The sequence below is a fragment of the Ailuropoda melanoleuca genome, chromosome 16 (assembly GCF_002007445.2).
Source record: "Ailuropoda melanoleuca isolate Jingjing chromosome 16, ASM200744v2, whole genome shotgun sequence".
Taxonomy (NCBI): domain Eukaryota; kingdom Metazoa; phylum Chordata; class Mammalia; order Carnivora; family Ursidae; genus Ailuropoda; species Ailuropoda melanoleuca.
Window position 1 is genome coordinate 4087444 of NC_048233.1, and position 20439 is coordinate 4107882.

General features: G+C 54.4%; 1 protein-coding gene across 3 annotated transcripts in view; it reads left to right on the top strand.

Moving 5' to 3' along the window:
* The window catches only part of TSPAN9 (tetraspanin 9), a 193376-nt gene that overhangs the window by 94544 nt on the left and 78393 nt on the right, over positions 1–20439 (top strand). For 2 of the 3 annotated variants that reach the window (XM_019793683.2, XM_019793682.2), the window contains one exon: positions 15001–15080. In XM_019793683.2, coding sequence (XP_019649242.1) covers positions 15018–15080 — 63 coding nt within the window. In that variant the 5' untranslated portion in view covers positions 15001–15017. Of the gene's footprint in view, positions 1–14160; positions 15081–20439 lie in introns of those variants that run through there. The other variant, XM_002914113.4, reaches the window with a different exon arrangement.

Consider the following 20439-nt stretch of genomic DNA (forward strand, 5'->3'; position numbering starts at 1 on the left):
GGGAGTGGGAGAGGAAGAAGCAGGCTCCCAGCGGAACAGGGAGCCCGATGTGGGGCTCGATCCCAGAACGCTGGGATCATGCCCTGAGCCGAAGGCAGACGCTTAACGACTGTGCCACCCAAGCGCCCCAGTAGAAATGTATATATTAAAGACTAATGATGATAATAGTAATCAAGACGAGTTTTCCCCCTGAACATACTTGGTTTAGGAATACATGTAGAAGCAACCATTTAATAAACAAGTATTTGTTGAGCATGCTGTGTGTCTAGCAGGGGGGACTGGAGTCGGGTAGAGGGGTGGAGAGGGACCCGGTGAATAAGCCATTCTCAGACAACAGGATACCAGCTGCCTTTATTCAGTCTGCATTTGTAGTGTCTGCTTGCCCTGTCAGGTCCTGGGAGATGGGTACCGTGCTAGTCCCAGCTTTGTTGGAATTTTGAGGTTGTCTGGGTGGGGCTAGGAGTCATTTTAATGTGGAAACACAGGGGTCACATTCAGAAATGGAATCTGGGTGTGCCCAACACAGCTCTTGACTCACTTTCCCCCTTGCTAGTGGATTTAAGGGTGTGGACCGGGAGTTTCCGGTCCCTCCAAGGAAGGTCTGGCGTTAATGCAGGGTGGCCGACACTCCCTATCCGAGCTCCGCAGGTCAGCGAGCGCTCTTAGTGAGTTAGTCGCTTCTACCTCCAACCCGGGCCTCTGGCCCGCTGCGGCTACGTGCTACAGCTGGGCCCGCAGAGCTTAAAATAGAAGGATGAGCTGGCCGCTTTGCAAGTGGGGAGCGCGCCTGAGGCATGATGGGGCAGCTGCCTGGAGTTGGGGCTCCACTGGCTCTAACCACTGGGGTGGGGAGTATCCTTTGGGGGTCCCTTCTAGGCTCAGGGCTGGGGAAATGGAAGGTGGTGGGTTGGGGGTTCCGAAGTGGGTGGTGCAGAGGGGAAGCAGAGAGCTTGTCTTTCCTAAGACCTTTTAAGGGAATGCCTTGAACCTGACCGCAGAGCCTCTTATTGCAGAGCTCAGACGCCTTCGGCTTGGTGTCCTGTCTGGGCCTAGCCCTGGCCCTTGGTGCTGCCCAGGGTTAGCCGGGTAGGGTCCCATTCCGGCCTAAATGAAGGGAGAAAATGAGGTGCGGAAGTGGGGTCACGGGTGCTGCTGTGCCCGGGCATGGTGGCAGGGTCAACATGAGAACGCAGACATCCTGAGCCCCGTCAGGCAGGCACTCACCACTGGGCTCCCTCGCTCCCCAGTTGCCTCCTCTTGGGAAGTCAAGATGGCACCTAGAGGATTGGGCACGGGCGTCCTCCAGGCATTCCTCCGTCCAGCAAGTGCTCACTGAGTACTTGCCAGGGGGAAGCTCTGTTCTTTTGTGGAAAGGTAGCAAAGAATGAAGCCGACCAAATCCCTGCCCTCATGGAGCTTCCTTCTGGTGAGAGAGAGATCGTAAACAGTCAGTTAACAGAAAAGTAGAGGCATACCCTGTTTTATGGTGCTGCGCTCTGGTGCACTTTGCAGATATTGCATCTTTCACAGATTGAAGGTCTGTGGCAATTCTGCAATGGGCAAGTCTATTGGAGCCGTTTTTCCAACAGCATTTGCCCACTTCCATCTCTGTGTCACGTTTTTGTAATTCTCACCATATTCAAACTTTCCGTTATTATTACATTGGTTATGGTGATCTGTGATCAGTGGTTACAACTGGCTGAAGGCTCAGATAATGATATTTTTTAGCAATTAAATATTTTTAAATTTAGGTATGTACATTTTTTAAGATATAATGCTGTTGCATACTTAATAGACTACAGTAGTTTAAGCATAACTTTTGAGAAACCCCACATTCAGTTGACTTGCTTTATTGCAATATTTGCATTATTGTGATATTCAGTTGGTTGCGGTATTTGCTTTATTAGAGTGGTCTGGAGCTGAACTCGCAACATCGCCGAGGTATGCCTGTAAATTATATTGTATGTTGGGGATAAGTGCTATGGAAAAAGCTGGACAGGGTAAGAGAGATTGCATGTACTGGGGGAGTACAGTTTTAATTGGGGTGGTCGGGGAAAGTCTCATTGAGAAGGTGGCTTTTGTGTGAAGGTGTAAAGGAGACGAGAGAGTTGGCCATGCAGAGATCTAGAGGAAGAATGTTCCAGTCATGGAAACAGCCAGCTTGAAGGCTCTCCTGGAAGCAACAGCAAGATGGACAGTGTGGCTGTGGTGGAGGGAGTGAGTGGTGGGTATGTGAATTTTGTCTTCGACTCTGAGAGAGATGGGAAGCCATTAGAAGGCCTCGAGCAGAGTAGTAACCTGGTCTGACTTACATGGTAAGGTCACGGTAGTACCGGAGCTATTTCAGTTGTCTTTCTCTGGTGATTAGGCCACCTGTGGGGCAGCCCAGGAGACCAGACAGAGGGCTGCTCCATCCCTTCCCAATGACGTGTCTGGCCTCTGTTCCTACTCCTACACCCTAACCGTGGGACTTTTCCAACCGGAGGGAGGACAGGACGGGGCTGGGTTTCTTCTCCTGGCCGTGGAGCTTCTTCCGGAGGAAAGGGAGCTGGGCTGTTACGGTGGTTTGCTGGAGCCTATGGGTACTGGCTCTCAATAGCCTGTTAGTAAACGATAGGAGAATTTGCCTGAAACTGGTCATGGTAGGACTATCGACACCATGGAAATTGGCAAGGACTACAAATCATGGCTTTTCTCCCGATTTGTAGTCCTGGCGGAGAGCTGGTTGTTAAGCATTTCTCAGCCCGCTCCTGGCTTGTTATGTTCACTCTTCCTGGACTGTGGTTTTGGAGGACAGGGCCTCTGTTTGCTCTCATTTGGTAAAGCACCTACATGTGTTCATGCTGTGTGAAGTCAGAAAGAGCGAGGGACACGCTGGCTGAGGGTGTGATGCAAGCTGGTGTTGGGCGGGCTGGTTGCCCAGGGTTGACGGGGCTTGTCCCCTGCTGCCACGATGTGGGGCTTCTCTGTCACTCGTGGCTGGACCGTCCTGATGCGTGAGCACTCTCTCATCTCATCCCTTCCCTTCCTTGGACCTCCCTCTGTTTATGAAGCATGCCGTGCACATGGCTCCGTAGAGGCCAGCTTTGTGTGGCAAAGTGGGTCTACTCGGTGTAAGGAAAGATCTCTGGGTTAGAAGTCAGGAGACATAGGTTCGGTCCCAACTCTGCCACTAACTGGCTTCAACAAGCCCTCTCCTCTCTGTGCTGCTTAGTTCCCTCATTTATGCGTGGAGATGACTTTCCTGCTTACGTATCTTGCAGGAGTGCGGGGCCTATCATGTGCGCTCTTAAGCATGAAGGCCCCTTGAACTGGTTGAGTCCCAGATCTCTGCTCACTGTGTTCAGGCATCTGGGACCCCGCTCCTCTGCCCTCCTTCAGTGAGGATGACAGCTCAGCATGCATCCTGGCTTTTCTAAGAAGCCTTCCCAGATAGGCCAGGCCTCCCTGGGCAAGTCGTCTGAGCACTCAGTCCGTACCCCCACTCGGGCATGTGCGCATGCGCTTCTGTTGCCAGCTGCCCTTTCATTTTGCTGCTCTTCCCCCATACTGACCGTGAGGCCCTAAGGGCTCATGCTCCTCAGTAACGCCCACAGTGGCGGGCCCAGGATGGGCACGTCGTGGGAGCTCAGAAATCGCCAGTGATTAGTAACCGGCATAGTGTCTTTTCTCGAGCTCATATGAAACACATGGGATGGTTCCAGTGTGTGTGTGGATGGCAGGGTCTGTCCATCTGATAAAGCAGTTTCCCAGACAATGCCTCATCTGTCCTCACAATCATACCCAGCCCCCGGTCACAGACAAGAAAATGGAAGTGTGCTCATTCATTCATTGAGACAATATAAGCTGTGCTCAGAGAGCTTATGAGCCTCTCACCCAAGTCATATAGATAGTCAGTGCCAGAGCTGGGACCGGGGCCCCAGCCCTTCATTTTGCCTGGCTCCCTACAGCATGAGTGTTTGTCCTGTGCTCTCCCTTTAGGAGGCCACAGGGCTGCACAGTCGAGTGGAGTGTGTGTCCGTGGAAGGATCGGGGATAAGCCAGGTTGGATGCTGGTCAGGCTCAAGCTTGGGGGTGGAGGGAGAGAGGGGCCGTGCCTGTGCTCGGTGCCTGTCCCTGCTGTGTCTGGCCGAGGCTGCGGGCTGGCATTTCCTCTGGCAGTGGTGTGGGGGAAGGGAAGAGCAGGTGTGCCCTGGCATCTGGCCCAACTGGGATCTGGAAGCGCCCCTTGGGACCAGAGCTTGGGGGATGAGTGACATGCAGCCACCCAGACACTGTGGGCCTCGTGGAGCACAGCCACGTTCTCTGAGCTCCAGGCTGGACATCCGAGCCCTCTGGTGCTTTAGGAGAGGCCAGATCTGGTGGGTGTCCTCCAGAAGGGAGGACAGATACTAGTGATTTAGCAAGGTGAGCCCCCACCAGAAAGGCTGAGGGCAGTGTCAGGCGTGTCCAATACATGGGTTGAGGTGAGTATGTATGGTGGATGTGGGGGTGAGGCTTGGGGGCCGTGTGGATGGGTAATTTGTCTTCACATTTCTTAAGTGTGCTCATATCAGGCTGGTTCTGCAAGAGGAACACAGGTGAGTTCATCCCCTCAGGTCTTCCTGTAGTCTTGTTGGAAGACATTTAGGCAAACAGCCCTGATACAAGGCAGAGTGAAACAGTGCCCCAAAGAGAGGTTAAGAACAAGAAGACGGCCTCTTAGTTTGGGGGGGATTCTTAGGATCAGAGTTTCATTCATGGAGGTTGTGGCATTTGAGTTGAGTCCTAAACCACCTACTACAGACAGAGATGGGTGGGGGAGCCGTCATTGGGGGAGGGCAGTGCATAAGCCAGAGTGTGGAGGCAGGGAGGTGGAAATGTGCCAGGAGAACTGTGAGGAGCCCTGACTGCTGGGGGAATAGGGCACAGGTCAGGGACTCATGGGAAATGAGGCCCGGAAAGGACAGTGCAGAAGGTCTTGAATGCCAAGCTTGAGTGTATATGTTAAAGCCCCAGGGAGCAGGGGAAGATTTGGAGCTGGTGAGAGGGGGCAGTGTGGCACCTCGGAGCCCTGTCTCTGGTCTGTGATGGTGGCAGCATGTGGCAGGGGGCCATTAGGAGGAGGACGGGAGGCAGTAGGGAGATAGTGATGGGGGGAGGCGGAGTAAGGCTGGCAGTCTCAGGGAGGAGAGGCCGTGACAAGGAACGTGTGTACGTGCCGTCTACATTCTGGGCATGTGTTGGGCAAGTCTGGGTCAGGGAAACATGGTTGGGTACGCGTCCCGTGAGATTGGGTTACCGCAGCTCTGCGGGGACAACCTGAGAGGCTTTGGAAGAACATTGCAGGGCTGCAAATGGTGTGGTTCATGACCATTTTCGTCTCAGCTACTTGGAGACGAGAAGGTTGCCTCCAGGTTCGGGGTGGCTGCTTCTCTGAGGCCCCTCAGCTGGAGGTCCCCCAGCCAACTCAGCCATGTGGATGTGGGTCCGCAGGCAGAGGCAAGAGTGACGCAGTGGGATTTTGGCCGGCGCTGCTGCCCCACTTTACTGAAGTGGCTGGTGGGAGTTCAGAGACCACAAGTGGCTTCCTGCACCATGAGACTTGTGAGTCCTTCGACAGCCAACTTCTACCCAATGGGGATGCCCAACTCTGTCTTCCCTCACCCATTCACCACACTCCTCTCACTCTCTTCAGCTCGGATGGAACACGTGCAGGCGCCCTTCCCGTGAGGGTTCAGAGCTGGTGGAATCCGGGGTGCTGTTTTTTCTCCATCATCGTTAGAGCATGCCCAAGGGCTCCTCACACGCTGCTCTTCCCTCTAGTGGTTCCAGGCCCAGGGGAGGGATGGAGGGAAGAGGGGAGGCAGCAGGCAGCAGCTCCTCCATCAGCAGATGGGCCCCAGCTGCAGGGGCCGGCTTCACGGGCGGGCTGGATGCTGGGTCAGAGAGTGCTGGCCCCACCGGCCAGTCAGTGCCCTCCATGGGGTGGTTCAGGAATATTGGATTTGCTGGGTCAGTGAATTTCCACTGGTGCATGGCAATAAACCGCGGGCTTCATCACATTTCCCTGTGCCTGGCGGTCTGGCCTTATCTCATCCTCCCTGAAGCCACCTGCCCTCTTTGATAAGTACTTATAACAAATCCTTTCTTTCTCTCCGTCTCCCTGGAGTGAATGGCTCAGTGTGTGCGCATGTGTGGGTCCGGGTACATCTGTCCAGTACAATGCCTTGCACACCAGGCCCTTTAGGGGATCTCACAGAGATGCTGATGGGGCTTGGGAAGAAAGATGGTGCTGGTTTGGGACTTTCTTAGGAAAAAGGGTCTGAGAGCTCAGGGTGGGCATTGCCCCAGTGGTCCGCCAGCCTGTGCTTCTAGGGCTCAGCCTCTGCTGTTCCCTCTCACTCTGTACACCTGCTCAAAGAAAAGACTGTTGTTCTTTGGGACTGGCCATTCCCGCTCTTTGCATAAAGACCTCCCTGCCCCAAGCAAAGGTGCATTTTTCTAAAGAGCAGCTCCCCCTCACTCAAGAGCCCCACAGAGACCCTCGCTGCTTCACTTACGTGCTTGTTGGTGTTTAAGAGCTCCTACATGTGAGCCACTGTGCCAAGGGCCGGAATGCAGAGGTGATGGACACAGCCCGTGCTGTCAAGGAGTGCACAGTCTCACGCTCGGGGAGCTCGGTGAACAGGCAGGCTCTGATGGGCTCTGGAGCTCTGAAGAGGGACTCCAGAGTTCAGGAGGAGGCCACATGGGTGCCACCTGGGCTGTGAAAGTTAGCCAGTCAGAGCGTGTGTGGAAAGGGAGTTCCAGACAGAGGAAGCAGGGACCTTAATGTGTGTTCATCTTGCTGGGAGTGTCGGTGGAGGAGGGTGCAGGGGATGGAGTCGACAAGAGTAATAGGGGTTGGGGAAGCACCTATGCAGGTTTTTAACTGGCATTTGGGGTCATCTCTGCTCCAGCCCCACCTCCCTTCCATGTGGACGTTCTGCGAAGCTTTGTTTTGGCTGGGCATGTGGACATGCCCTTCCCAAATGTCCGAGGCACCCTTCTTCTTCCAGCACACTCTTCCTCCTACCCTCTGCCTTTCCAGTCTTGCCCATCTTCTCGTTTCGCAGGTGGGAATTGCAGGGCTGGAAGTCTGGAAAAAGCCTTGAAGAACCAACTAGTCCAAGCTCCTTGTTTTGTAGTTGAGGAACTAGAGATCACATAGGTAACTAGTAACCTGAGGTTTTGTTGCTTAGGTGGCCCAAGGTGACCATACAACTGGAAGGCCCTTCCTCATGATGCTGGCTTGCCCTGTGCACGCCCTGCATTGAGCTCCCATTCATCTGTTATCAAGTATTTATTGAGCCCCGCTGCTGGTCAGGCATTGTACTGGGTACACAGTAGTGAGAAGAACAGACTCAGCCCTCCTGCCCTCGGTTCATGGTCAAGTAGGACAATCAGGCAGCAAACTGTTACTCAAGGAAACGTGTGCTTTCAAACTGGGATGAGGGCTAGGCAGGAAGAGGCAAATGATGCCAAGACTGTATTATTGATGGGCAGGGGAGCTTCAGTTTAGCCTGCGGGGGCAGCAGGCAAACCAAACGAAACTTCTTTGGAGAATTTGCAAGAGCTCAGGGATGAGTAGAAGTAAGTCAGACAATGAGTTGAGGAAGAACATTCTGGGCAGAGGGAAGAGTATGGGGAAAGACTCTGAGGAGAAGCGAGCTCGGAGGGTTCACTGGTTGGGGCATAATGAGCAAGAGGAGAATACTTGCAAATGGGGCTGGACAGGTAGGCTGGGGCCAGTGGTGCCAGACCTTTAGGGTATTTCAGGAATTTGGGTTGCAATAGAAAAGTAGACTAGCAAACACACACACACACACACATTCTTCTAATCTCAGGAAAACAGGGGAGCACGGTGAGTGAGAAGAGGGTGTTGGCTGCCCCGTGGAGAGGACTCAGGGCCGGGGTGGGGCTGGGGTCTCTGTCCCAGTCTGTGGCAGGAGCCCAGGTGAGACACGTGTAGGATGGGGCCAGGGTAGTATCCGTGGGGACAGAAGTAGAAGGTGGCTCATTGGATAGGACTTGTGTTTGACCGGAGTGGGAGCAAGTGGCAATGGAGAGTCACGGGTGAATCTTGGGCTTCTGGCATAAGCACCAGGGTGAGTGTTAGGCCGTTTATTGAGAAGGGGAGGGTACAGTCAGGGGAGCAGGGCCTAGGGCAAGGTCAGTCCTTCTGGGGCATGAGGAATTGGGGCTGCCTCTGAAGCAGCTAGTGGGGCTGCCAGATGGGAGCTGGGTATGTGCACTTGGGGCTCAGAAGCCGGGGCAGGCCCAGGTAAACATTTAGGTGACATCAGCAGGTGGACGGCCCTGGAACGGATGGGATGGCCAAGTGCAGGAGTGTTGGGCAGGGGCGGAGGGGGCCCAGAGCTGAGGGCCTGAGGGGGAGGGGCTGCCAGCGCTTACCCTTAGAATTGGAGCCACAGAGTATTTTGTATTGATTACGGGTCGTATATTTGTTCAACTGCATTAGAATTCAGTGGGGACGGGGACCATATTTACTATAATAATTATGCTGATAATCATAATAGTGCCTCAATTCCTTTGAACATCTCTGTTTCAGACACTGTGCTGTGTGCATTGTGGTTTTAATCTTGAATCTCTGTCTTCTTACTGCCTGGGAAGTGTGCATTATCATCTCTGTTTTATGCTTGGGGAAACTGAGATATGTTGGGGGGGAAGTGGTCATTCTAGGTCACCCGGCAGTTTGCTCCAGAAGGGGTTTGGACGCAGATCCATCTAGTCCCAAAGCCCAAAGAGTTTCCACGCCATGACTTCGCTAGAGCTCGGCTCTCCGTGGCTGGGTGGGGTGGTGGGTTCAGACAGGGGGTACTGATGCCGTCTGAGCATATGCCATGGTTTCTCCCACAGTCACTCGGGCACATGGTATATGCTGAGTGGTCTTGGTGTTCTGATGATCCATACACACCTTTCACCTGGTTCCTCATGATCTAGAAGCCTGACTTGTAGCACTCCTGACCGGGTCATGAGCGGTACAGTTGGTCTACAGCTGTGACCCTGTTTCCTCAGAGCTAACTGCCCGCAGGGTCAGCAGCACATGCTCTGACCGGTGTGCTCACCTCTCACGTGTGGCGTGTGGACACACAGCTCAGGGTCCCTTCACAGTCATGGTTTCTCAGTGGTCGGGAGTGGCCTCTGACAGCGCTCATCACAGCCAGCACTTGGGCTCTGAGACGTGACTGCAGCACTGGGGAGCTCACAGGGACTAGGGAATTTACCAGGCATTCAGCTGGAGGTGGACCTGTGTTGATTGTCCTTAGAGATCCTCCAAAAGGCATGGCCCACCTGGGATGGGGAGGGGTCCGTGCGCAACTTGGCCTCTCTCTGGTGCCTGTCGGTCTTCCCTGTTTTCCCCTTCCTGCCTTTCCTGAGTCTTCCTCCAAAATGGCCCTCTGATCCATAAGCTTATTTATCCCTCTGCCCAAGCCATCCCATGCTGCTGTATGTGTTGGGAGTACGGCTGTGAACAAAACAGTTGACCTTGTGGCCTTTCCACTCTCTTATCTGTAGCTGGGAAATTTAAATTTCCTGAGTTCCCTCTTCAGGTTCTGATGGCCTCAGATAGCCTGCTTTCCAGGAACAATTCCATAGATTTCTGGCTCGGGTCCCACCCTCTGGTTCATCAACTTGGGGCTCTCAGGCTATCCTTAAAGAGAACTCAGTACTTAGGCAAGGTGGTCTTCCTTTCCCCTCTTACCTGCTGACACATTCTGAGTACCTGCCCTGTGGTGGTCACTGTGACAGGCCCTGGGTGGGGGTGAGGGGATGAAGTGATTCAGACACAGCCCCTTCCTCCTTTGGGAAGCCCGGCAGCCAGAGCGGAGGCATGTGGGCAAACTATAATTGCAGGCTGAACAAACCAGCTGGGGACTCAAAAGAGGGAGGAACAAACCTCTCTCCAGAGAACGGTACCCGGGCCACCCTTGGTACGCTGTCCTGAGCAATTCTAGCTGTGAACCCTGTCACTGCAGCCAAACCCTCTTTGTTTGTGTGTTTTCCTTACAAGTCTCAGAAATTAAACACATAAAAAATAGAACTACCCCTAATTCTTTTTTACTCTGATCTTCTACTAGCATCGTTACCGTCCTTCCTGAATCTTGGCCAAGTGTGGGAACGCATGACCTTGTAGCTATTTAATTTCCCTGGCAAAGAGCCTTGTCCCAGCCTCTGGACCCTCCTAACCATTCCTTGCCTACTGAGCCTTCATGCAAATATTGTGGGATATGGTCCCCCTGCTAGGGGCCTCTCCAGCCTTCTTCTCTTTTGGCACCATTGGTAAATGGTTTGCTTAGCAATTAAATGATTTTCTGTATTGCTGAAAAAGATCCCAATTTTGGAGTTTAAAAATTGGGATGGGGTAAGACTCCCTTCTCCTACAGCAGTGGCCCATCTTACATGTTCCTTAGGATAGCAGGTGCTACCTCGTGTCTAACCTAAATTCTCTGTGAGGCTGCTCTGTTTGAAGCTTAGAGGTACAGGATACCTCATGAGCTGCGCATGCTGGCAAACACAGAAATATTCAGTGCAGGTCAGGAAGGGGATCGGTGTGGGCCCATCAGCTCTGACTGTGTGTGGGTGAGTGAGAGACCAGAGCTGAGCTCTGGCTTACACTGCAGGCCTGAGAAACTCAGGAAGCGGCAGAGAGAGCTTGGCATTTAGTCTGAGCCCACATCTCCCCAGTTGCCAGTCAGTGGAGACATTGCATGTTGATTTCACGTATTCACGTCTCCTTCTCCCCTCTGGGAATTCTGTATTTGCTTCACTTTTTTTTTTTTTTTGGTTGTTTAAAAAAAAAAAAAAAGGGAAAGGAAAGGCAGCTCTGCCTTGTTCACATGCTCAGTGATCCCCAAGGGCAGGCTGTGTCTTCCAGCTCCCCTGAGCATGGCAAGTGGGTGAGGATCAGGGGTGGTGGGCAGGAGACATGGTGGCTCAGACCACCTTTGCTCTCTGGTCATTACTTCTGCACCTACAACCTAAGAAACTGGGGCAACCATAGCAGCTGATCTTCTCACCTCTCCACGCTGCTGCCAGGCCCAGCTTCCTAGGGCACCGATTTTGTCATGTGCTCCCACTGCTTGGGAAGCTCCAGGATGAAGTCCAGACTTTTCCTGTGTCATGCAAGGCCGCGCAGAGTAGCTTACCTTGACTCCCAGGCACATTCTCCTGCTCCTGGCAGGCCTGGCTCCTCACTGCCCCCTCAGTGTACATACCCACACCTTCCTGGGATGCCGTTACACCTACTCTCTCCCTGTCCACACACACTCCCAGGGGTGCAAGGGACAGCTCTTTGCTGGTCCTGGCATGGAACTTGCCATATCACTCTGCTTTGGGCTTCTGTATGTACAGTCTTGGAGTGGGGGCAGAAGGTTTTTTTTTTTTTTTTTTTTTTGAGGTCCTTTTTTATGAAGTCCTTTTATCTAATGACCTCTCATCAGGACATGCAATTTCAGGTTCCCTGTTGTGCTTTTAGATTCTGCCTTTTAGACTGGAAGATTCTCAAGGTTGGGAACTTGGTTTCGGGCCCAGGAAAGTAAAGAAATGGGCTTTGAAATCACGGTTTCCTTATCTGTAAAATGGGGATAATAACATCCCTATTCTATAGGGATGTCATGAGGACTCAGTGAGTTAGTGTGTGTGAAGCTGGGTGCCTGGGATATAATGGGGACTTGGAAATCTCTGTCGCTCTTATTATCCTGATAATGACTAAGCTGGGTACCCTGTTGGGACATCACTGAACTTTGTTAATGGGCTGAAGACCCGGGACTTCAATGCCTTCCCGACGAGGATGACCAGGAGTGAGCAGAACTCTTACACTGGGTAGCCTCCTCTTCTCCTTACCTCATCCTTCACGCTGACCCACTGGGGCCTCCAATGCTGAGGAAATAATTGCTGGCCTGGATCCACTTATAATCATGAATGAAGGTGGAACGATCCAGGGACAATGCAGAGGCTATTCTTATTGAACAAGGTGTGAGCTGATGAAAAAAAAGAGAGAGAGAAGGTAGGAGGGGGCCAACCTGGGAGGGCCCTTGTTGACACCGAGTCTCTGTTTGAGGCTAGTGATCCAGGCCCTTGTATTTGCTCAGTGCTTACAGTGCTCAGATTGGTCTCACATCTGCCAGCTCACTTTATTCTCATGACACCTCTCAGGGGTAGGCTGTATTAATCCCCATTTTAAAGAGGAAGAAATAGTAGCTCAGAAAGGCAAACTACCTTGTCCTTGATCACACGGCTCAAAATTGAGCTCAAAGTGAAAAACAGGTCTCCTGACTCACAGTCCAGCTGGTAAATGATCTCTCCTGCATCAAGGAAGTAATGTTATGAGAACGAAGTGGCAGCCGGGAGCCCCTGGGAGCCAGTCGAGGCTGAAGAGGACAAAAGGTGTTAGTCATTCCAGTCAGGTGGCAGTGGGTTCGGTCGGGAGCCAGCCAGACACCTGCCCCTCATCTATAAATAGCATCCAGAGGACCACTGTGCCCAACCAGGAGACCAAGGTGCCATGGCCATGACACTCACTAGGTTTCATTGCTGGGCTGCCCTCTGAGTGGGGAAGGGGCTTAGAATAGTAACACCATTGCAGGTCCCTAGAAAGAAGCTGAGCGATGGCACCCCTGCCTCTGAGCCAGTGAGGGTGCAGACTCTGCATAGGGCCACCACAGCCCACCTGTGATGAGGTTCTTCAAGTCCCCCTGATTGGAATGAATGCCCCTCTCCCTTTTGGCCATAGCCAGTTATGTTCCTGCCCATTGCCTATGGTGATAGATGTCCTTCCGTCTTCCTGACTAGATTGTGTGTGTCTCAAGGGCAGGGAGCAGCACACCTTGTATCTGTTTCCTCAAGGGCCTGCCTCCACACTCAGCACACAGCACGTGTGGAATACATGGCTGATGGGATCCAGGTTGGACAGATCACGCTCCCACTCCCAGGGAGGAAAGGAATTCTTCTCTGCAGCCATCCCTGTCTAGCGCCTCCCAGAGGCCAAGCCCAGTGTTGGGTGCTGGGATACAGAGCCTGGTAATTACAGGGCCCTTCTCTCAGGGGCTCTCAGCATTCTCTTCCTGCGTCAAAAAGGAGAGGTGAGTTGCTCACCCCATAAGTCTTCTGGTTTTCTTTGTTTGCCAACTATGGTAGCTCCAGATCAGCTGTGCAGACTTATGCACAAGCCCAGGGGACACAGGTGCAGTGTTTTACAGTAGGATGAAGGACTCCTCCTGGATGTTCCCTAGCCCCTAGCAAGAGCATTCTTCATGCTGTTTCCCTTGACGAGCCCCTTTTGTTCACTCCTCACGGGAGAGAACCCAGCCTGGGTCCAAGAGCACTCCTACGTCACCCTTGGCATTGGCAGGATTCAGAGGGTCAAGGCAGGACCCTACTTCTGCCACCTACTCTTCTCAGCCCAGCTGGGATCCCAGCCAGCACGGCATCCCACCCGGGAACGCGGGGGCGGTGGGGGTTGGCAGGAGTCTTGCGGAGCCGCGTGTGTGCTCGAGCGCGCGCGCGCGGAGGGGGTGGGGAGGGCGGCGCGCGCCCCGCGGAGGCCCCAAGCGCTTTTCCCACACCTCGCGCTTCCCCTGCGGTCTCTTTTCCCTGCGTGCGGTAGCCAGATCCACGTGTGCAAAAGCTCGCGCGCGCGTGCGTGTGTGTATGTGTGCGCGTGTGTAGCAGGGAGACCGTGTGCCTCGGGTCGGACAGGCCCGGTGTGCGCAGGGGGCGGCGGCCAGCTCGACAGTGGCTGCGCTTCTTTCCTCCTCCTGTCCTCCCTAGCCCTTTCCTTTGGTTTCCTTGGGTCGTTGGTACCTCCAGCCATTCCCCTTCTCTCGCCGCCCCCATTTCTCCCATGGAAGAGACCAGCGCCTCCCGATGAAGGTTCTGGTTCACCCCCAGCTCCAGAGCCCTTGACATTTAGCGAGGGCTCGCGGCGCACTGGTATAGGCACACAGCAGAACGCTAATCCTATTAAAGATAATGTGTCATTGGGGAGGGGGAGGCTGCCCGTCCCCCGTCAGGCCTAGTGCTCATTGGTCGAATGCAAAGCAGGGGGCGGGGCCGAGGGCCCGGGGAGGGGGCTCCGGACGGTTTCGGAGTCGGGAGTCGGGGCTGGGATTTCGCAGGGAAAGCCCAGCGGTGGCAGCTGCGGCTGATCCCTCGGCACTGCCCGCTGCGCTCCCGGGCAGCCCAGGGCCCGCGAGCAGCTCCGCAAAGTCAGGAGCAAAAGGAGGCGGAGCGCCCGCAAAGTGGTCAGGCTCAGCCCTGGGGCTGGGCAGGGAGAGGTGTGCCCGGGGACCTGGATCCTGGCGCCCTTGTGCCTCGCGTGGAGCGGCCAGTGCACCCGGGAGGCGAGCTGACGCTCTGGAAAGAGAAATCAAATTGCAACCTCCCCAAAGACGTTAAGTTACGCAGGCCAGCCAGTTCCCGGAGAGCGTTCGCGAGCGCGCGGATTGCCGAGCCGAGCCGAGCCGCGCCGCGCCGCACCGCAGAGCCCTCCCGGGCCAGTCGGCTGGGAGCGGGGCGCCGTCCGAGAGGCAGCGGCCCCTGAGCACGGGATCTGGCCGGGAGTGCGCCCCGGTGCAGAGAGGGGGTGTTCAGGGCTCCGCCAGCCCCGCCCGCAGCCCGCGCCCGACTTGGGCGCCCCCTCCGTCCCACTCTGGGAGCGATGCCCCCCGCCTCTCGCGCCCCCCGGGAACGACGCGAGCATGGAGAAGTCGAGTAGCGAGGATTCTTCGATCCACCGGAGTCCATCTTTGGACAGCAAGGACTCGGACTTTGCCAAGCCGTCCACCTCGGGCCGCCCGTTCGGCCGCGGCTTCACGGCCGGCGCCTTCTACGGCACCGCGGGCTCCCGGGGACAGAGCCGCGCCGAGGCTGGCGTCAAGACTGACAAGTACAATGCACCCAAAGGCAGCAAGTACGTGGTGTTTTACCTGGACCTGTCCTTTGTTTTTCTCCTAGAATTTAAGAAGTGCAACATGGCCAGGGGCTGCCTCTGCTGCTTGAAGTACATGATGTTCCTCTTCAATTTGATATTCTGGGTAAGTCCTTGCGTGTATCTCTCCTTTGCCACCTCTCCTCTTCGCGCTTCCCGTAGCATGCTACCCTCTTCCTCCGTGGTGCTGCATTGCCCTGCTTTCTGCACAACGGTAAGTGTGGGGTTTTTTAAAAAAATCGTCCCCCTCCTTTCATTCATCTTTCTCTCTCCGCGGTGGCTGAATGGAGGCTCCGACTTGCCTGTCTTCCAGGAGAGACTTACTCTACTCCTAGGTGGCTGGCAAAGTTTGCCGCCACCTCCTTCCCCTGTCAGAAACCCATGCTCCAAGTGCCTTCAGCAGGGGAACCTGCAGAAATAGGTGTGGGGCCAGAATTTTTAACAGCTGTGACCTTGAGTTGAAGACAGGCACAAGTGTGGATGATTTTTGAGTTTCTTCTTGTATTCTTCCTGAATATGCAAGAAGACAAGCTGCCGTGTTTTGTGGGGATGAGGTGGGGGGGTGGGAGGGATGGTAGAGGTCACTTCCTCTCATTCCTTCAGTGAGTCCCAGGAAAAGGAGAGGAGCCCCTGTCCCAAGGCGGGAGACACGTTTGCTAGCCTGCAGATATGCCCCTGAGTTAGGGCTTGTATGGAAAAGGAGAGTGTGGGAGGGATGCTGCCATCGGGTGGCGGCAGCTGCTTTTGAGGGATTGCAGTGGACTGGGCAGGGAGCGGGCTGGCCATGTGCTCCCACCATGGAACGCCAGCCAGCCCTCCCAGGCTCTGGGAGCCCCAAAGACTGGAAGGGACAAAGGGAGTGCCCCATCCTCAGTGAGAGATGATTTTCTAGAGAAGGTGTCAGTAGGTGGGACAACTTGGAATTGCTCTAGGTTCTCTGTGATTCTGAAGGCCGTGGGCACACACGTGTGCATGCGTGCATAAGGAATGCAAGTTAGACAAATTTTAAAACTTCTTAAATTCATATCTCATGGTTCCTTCATCCCAACTGCTGCCTCTGCCTTTCTTCGCCTGAGCCCCAACATAGCACAGATGTTTGGCTCTGCCCCAGGGTCTGTCCTCCTGCCTGCTGGAGGCTGTCAGCTGCCCATGGTCCAGAAGGAGCACTGGGGGCAGGAGAAAGTCATTCACAGTGAAGCTGGCAGAAACGGTTGTGCTTTGATGTTCAACACTTGTGTGAAGTGACCTGCTTTAGCTGACAAACTTTTTTGGGTGTGCGTGTGGGGGGGAGTGACTTTTCCCACAGAAGGGAAGAGCTCAGGGCTGGGTGGGAAGAAGATGGGATCTGGTTTTAGTTCTGTGTTAGCTTCTTGTATGACCTTGGGCAAATCACTTTATCCCTTAAGGACTTGGTTTCTTTTCCAGTCTGGGGGAGGGGGGAGGGGAGGCTGTGGTGATGGCCTCCCTCATGTCTGACCTCCTTAGTTATGGGGCATCCTGTATTGCTTCCTTCTCTCTGGGGAGGAGCCCCCTGCCTGGCCTGGGGCACAGGCTGCTGCTTCTCTTCTGAGGAGCCCAGTTTGACATTGTTTGAGTGGGATTTCCCCAGATTGTCTGCATAGTCTGGGGCCCTCTGGCCACTGCTGTTAGGGTTACCTGTCCTGTGGTGAGGGTTTTGTGGAAAGTGGGGCAGAACCATTGCAATGTCAAGAATGATTTCATGGCCGCCTTTGGGCCGGTGCTCCTGGTCCTCTCATTTGCCAGCATCCGTGTCAGCCAAGTGGTGGTGTATATTTGTCTGGTGCCTATGATTTACACGGATGCTGCCTCACTTTCATTTTGGAGTTTCCTTCTCTGCCCTTGTTCATAGGCTCAACCTACCTTTCTGCCTAGCCCCACTCTGCATATCTTACCACTTACTAGAAAGCCCTTGGTGGGGAAGCTCTGGGCCTTGGCGGATATCTCCCGCTCAGCAGCCCTCCTCCCCACCCCCACCCCGCCACCTGCTGGCCAGAGTAGATATAACCGCTTGTGGCTCCTTCCTTCTCCAGCTGGGGTGCCAGAGTAGATAGACGCTTGTGGCTCCTTCCTTCTCCAGCTGGGTGCCTACGTGGTTGCCATCCTCCTCACACCTTGGGGAGGCACTCATTATAAGTTGGAGGCACTCATTATAAGTTTGTGGGTGAATGAATGGACGGCCAGAGTGGTAAATCCACATCTCACTGTATGGTAGGGATTCCCGAGTCCCGCTAGATAGGGAAGAGAGTTAGTTTTCAAACTTGTCTGTGATGAAGGTTCTCCTAGGAACTTAGCTGTGTCCGACAAGCAACTCTTTTCATCTTCCCTTAAGAGCTCGGCAGAGGTTAATGAGCTGATTGATGGAGTGGCTTTCTGTTTTTGGTTATAGTGAGAGAACTTGCTGTCTCTTCCTAATTAGGAGGTAACTACCACCACTTTTTTACCAGGCAAGGAGTCTCTCTCTGAATCTTTGACTTTTCTGATTACTTAAAAATTTCAGAATTCCTGTGACATGCTACGAGCTGGGAGACATTGGATCTCAAAGACCCAGTTCTTTTATGCTAGTCGCTCGTGGGATGAGCTTGTAAGACGTAGACCTTAGGAAAGGTGGAAAGTTTACGAAAGAGCAGTGGATGCTCGTGTGTGTAAGTGTTTGCCACTGTGTTCTCTGGAAGGTGGAGAGAGTGTAGCAGGGAGTTTGCCGGGATTCGGGCACAGGGCAGGTCACTGCGTTTTACTTGAATGAAGACGTCCTGCAGGCAGGTGCTTGGGCCTGATATGAGAGAGGGAGCAGGGGAAAGAGCCAAGTCAAAAGAGAAAGGGTGAAGGTGCCAAGGGCAGGTGGGGTAGTTGATGCGGCAGGACCCCTGGGACACGTCTGCTGCTTTCCGGTGCACACAGAAAGACTGGAGGGGGTGAGAGGGTAGGGGTGATGACCGATACAGGGTTGGTTAGAGCCTGAGCCCTCTGGGACTCAGAGCAATTGTCAGGACTTATGTAGCCATCGCGTTTTCTAGTCGCATGGCTCAGATCCCCAAAGGAGGCTTTTCTGAGGCATTAGAGTTGAACCTGAGGCCTGCAATCAATAAATAGAGATCTTCCTATAGATCCTGGAGCCTGGTAGTTCTCCAAACCCACCGCTGCAGCCACACCCCCCTGCCTCCTCCTCCGAGCCCGCTGGGAGGATTCCCAGTGCAGAGGAGAGGTGCAGCTGTCATACTGCACCCCCTCACGGGAGGGAGAATCCTGGGTCCTGGCCACTGGGTGGAGCTTCTAGGTACTGCCATTAGTGAGGGCTGGGTGACATCACCGGGGGCAGGAGGGAGGCAGGGCTATGCAGCCAGTGCTCCTCCTCCTTACCAAGAAAAAGACTGGTGACTTACAGGCTGCTGGGGGCCTGCCTGTTGGAGGAGGGGTGGAGACCAGGTTTGTTCCTGGACCACTGACTTCAACCAGATGGTGCTAGCCATGTTGGCACCTAGGGAAGCATTTCTGAGGGCCCGATAGAGATGGTGGGGCTAGGGAAGGGGGAGTCAGTGGTCATGCCAGACTGAGCCCCACCTCCTCTTCCCCTTTGTACCTCATCCTGATCCTTGGGGCCAAAGAGAGTGCTGGCTTCTTGGTAGCAAGGAGAGAGGAGGCCTGACATGGGACAGCAGTTTTTCTCCATCCCGAGGGGCCTGTACACCAGTAATCAAACCCACCCCAGGGTATTCTTCCAGCAGTGGAAAGCAAGGGGCGTAGCTCCATCAGTTCCACCCTTGAGTCCTCCCCGGGCCATTTGGTGGAATACACTAAGGAGAGATGAAGTGAATCGGGGCCCCTCCAGGAGGGCAAAGGAGGCTCAGAGCTAACCCTGAGTAGGGGAGAGAGAGTGTAGGGGTGGGCTTTGGGTGCTGGGGGCCTGTGTCCCCTTCTCAGCAGAGCAGATCATGATCCCAGCCCAGCTCCTCCCAACCCAAATCCAGCTCCTTTCTAATATGGCGGGGGTGGGGGTGGGCCTGGGGTTGCTGGCATAATTGCCACTCAGGATAATGGTCACTTTTCATGCTTGCCAGCAGAGCTGTCCCATCACTTTAAATCAGGGTTGGCAGAGCAGTGACATTCCGGCTCCATTGGAAAGTCTATTCCTTGTGGATTGCTCCCTTAATAAAGGCCAATTAGCCAAGGAGGCAGTGTTCATTCAGTGTGCCTCTTGCAACAGGGGAAAGGTTGGGGCAGGGCTGCCACGGGTAGGGTGCCGGGTGGAGGCCCTGATTAACCTCCCCTAAGTGGGGTCAGGCCTTTGCGGCTTAGCCCCTTGTAGGCCATTTACTTGCCCTTTGTGTGCAGGCAACTTGGTTAAGGCTCTCTAGCCACAATTGAGGCTTATGTTCGTTACTGGCTTGGCTGCATCATGAGTTCCTCTGTGGGCTCCCTGGCTCCCCGTTGGTCCATGGTGCCCAGGACCGGTGCTGGATGGCCTGGGTGTCATATGGAGTCTGTGGGATACCTTTGTCTGGGAACAGAAGTGGTAAGTGGGCTGAGGGATCTGAACAGGGTCCAGACAAATTTGGGATGTAGCCTCTCTAAGCAGGAGATTGGCTGAGCTGGGCAACAAGAGGCATTTAGAGGCTTCCTGAACGCTCAGGTGTAAGGCATCGGCTGTCTCCCCAGAGCGTTTCGGCAAGTAGACCTTCCGGGTGGGTCAGGCAGGCTCTGTTTGGGGAAAGGGGGCTGGTGCTCCGAGACCCCAGAACGTGGCTGTGAGGGAATGCCAGCTCTGTGTTCACTTCCTTTCCAAAGCATTAAAAATTAAACTTCCTTGTCTTAATATCTATTTTTAAATCATGTCAGAGCCAGCACTGGTGTCAGTCAAGAGGGGGCGGGGAGGAAGAGGGTAGAGAAGAGAAAGTCCCAGCTGCAACAGGGTGAGCACTGTCACCACCTTGAGGGAAGGGCCACGGGTCTGCCCTCCCTTTGGCTGGCCTGCCAGGGAAGAGCCCAGAAAACACCACTGACCTCTTCTGAGGATGGGGGCCTTGCCCTCCCCCTGCCGTGCCTCTGTATGCCTGGCTGCCCTTGGCTGAACTTGGCAGCGGGCTCTGGGGCTTGCTGGGCTGTTGGGGTCCCAATTGAGCCCATTCACTCATGCCGCAACTATTTACTGAATGCCCGCTGCGTGCATAGGAGCCTCCAGTTGGTGAGAACAGGCTGACTGGGCTCGCATAGGGCAGATCAGCTTTCTCAGGCCAGGAAGTCGCGGAATTGAGAGGTCATCTGGACTGTCCTCCACCAAGCATTTGAACACAGGGCTACCGAGGCAGGGGTTAGAGCTGCACCATCTCCCCCTCCCCAGCGTTCTAGGGAGGGACAGTAGCAGGCCTGGACCCCACCCCTGGGTGGCCTGCCTCGACTTGTCCTTCCCTCTCCCCCACCCCCGCATGGTGGCTGTCTGACTCTCCCTT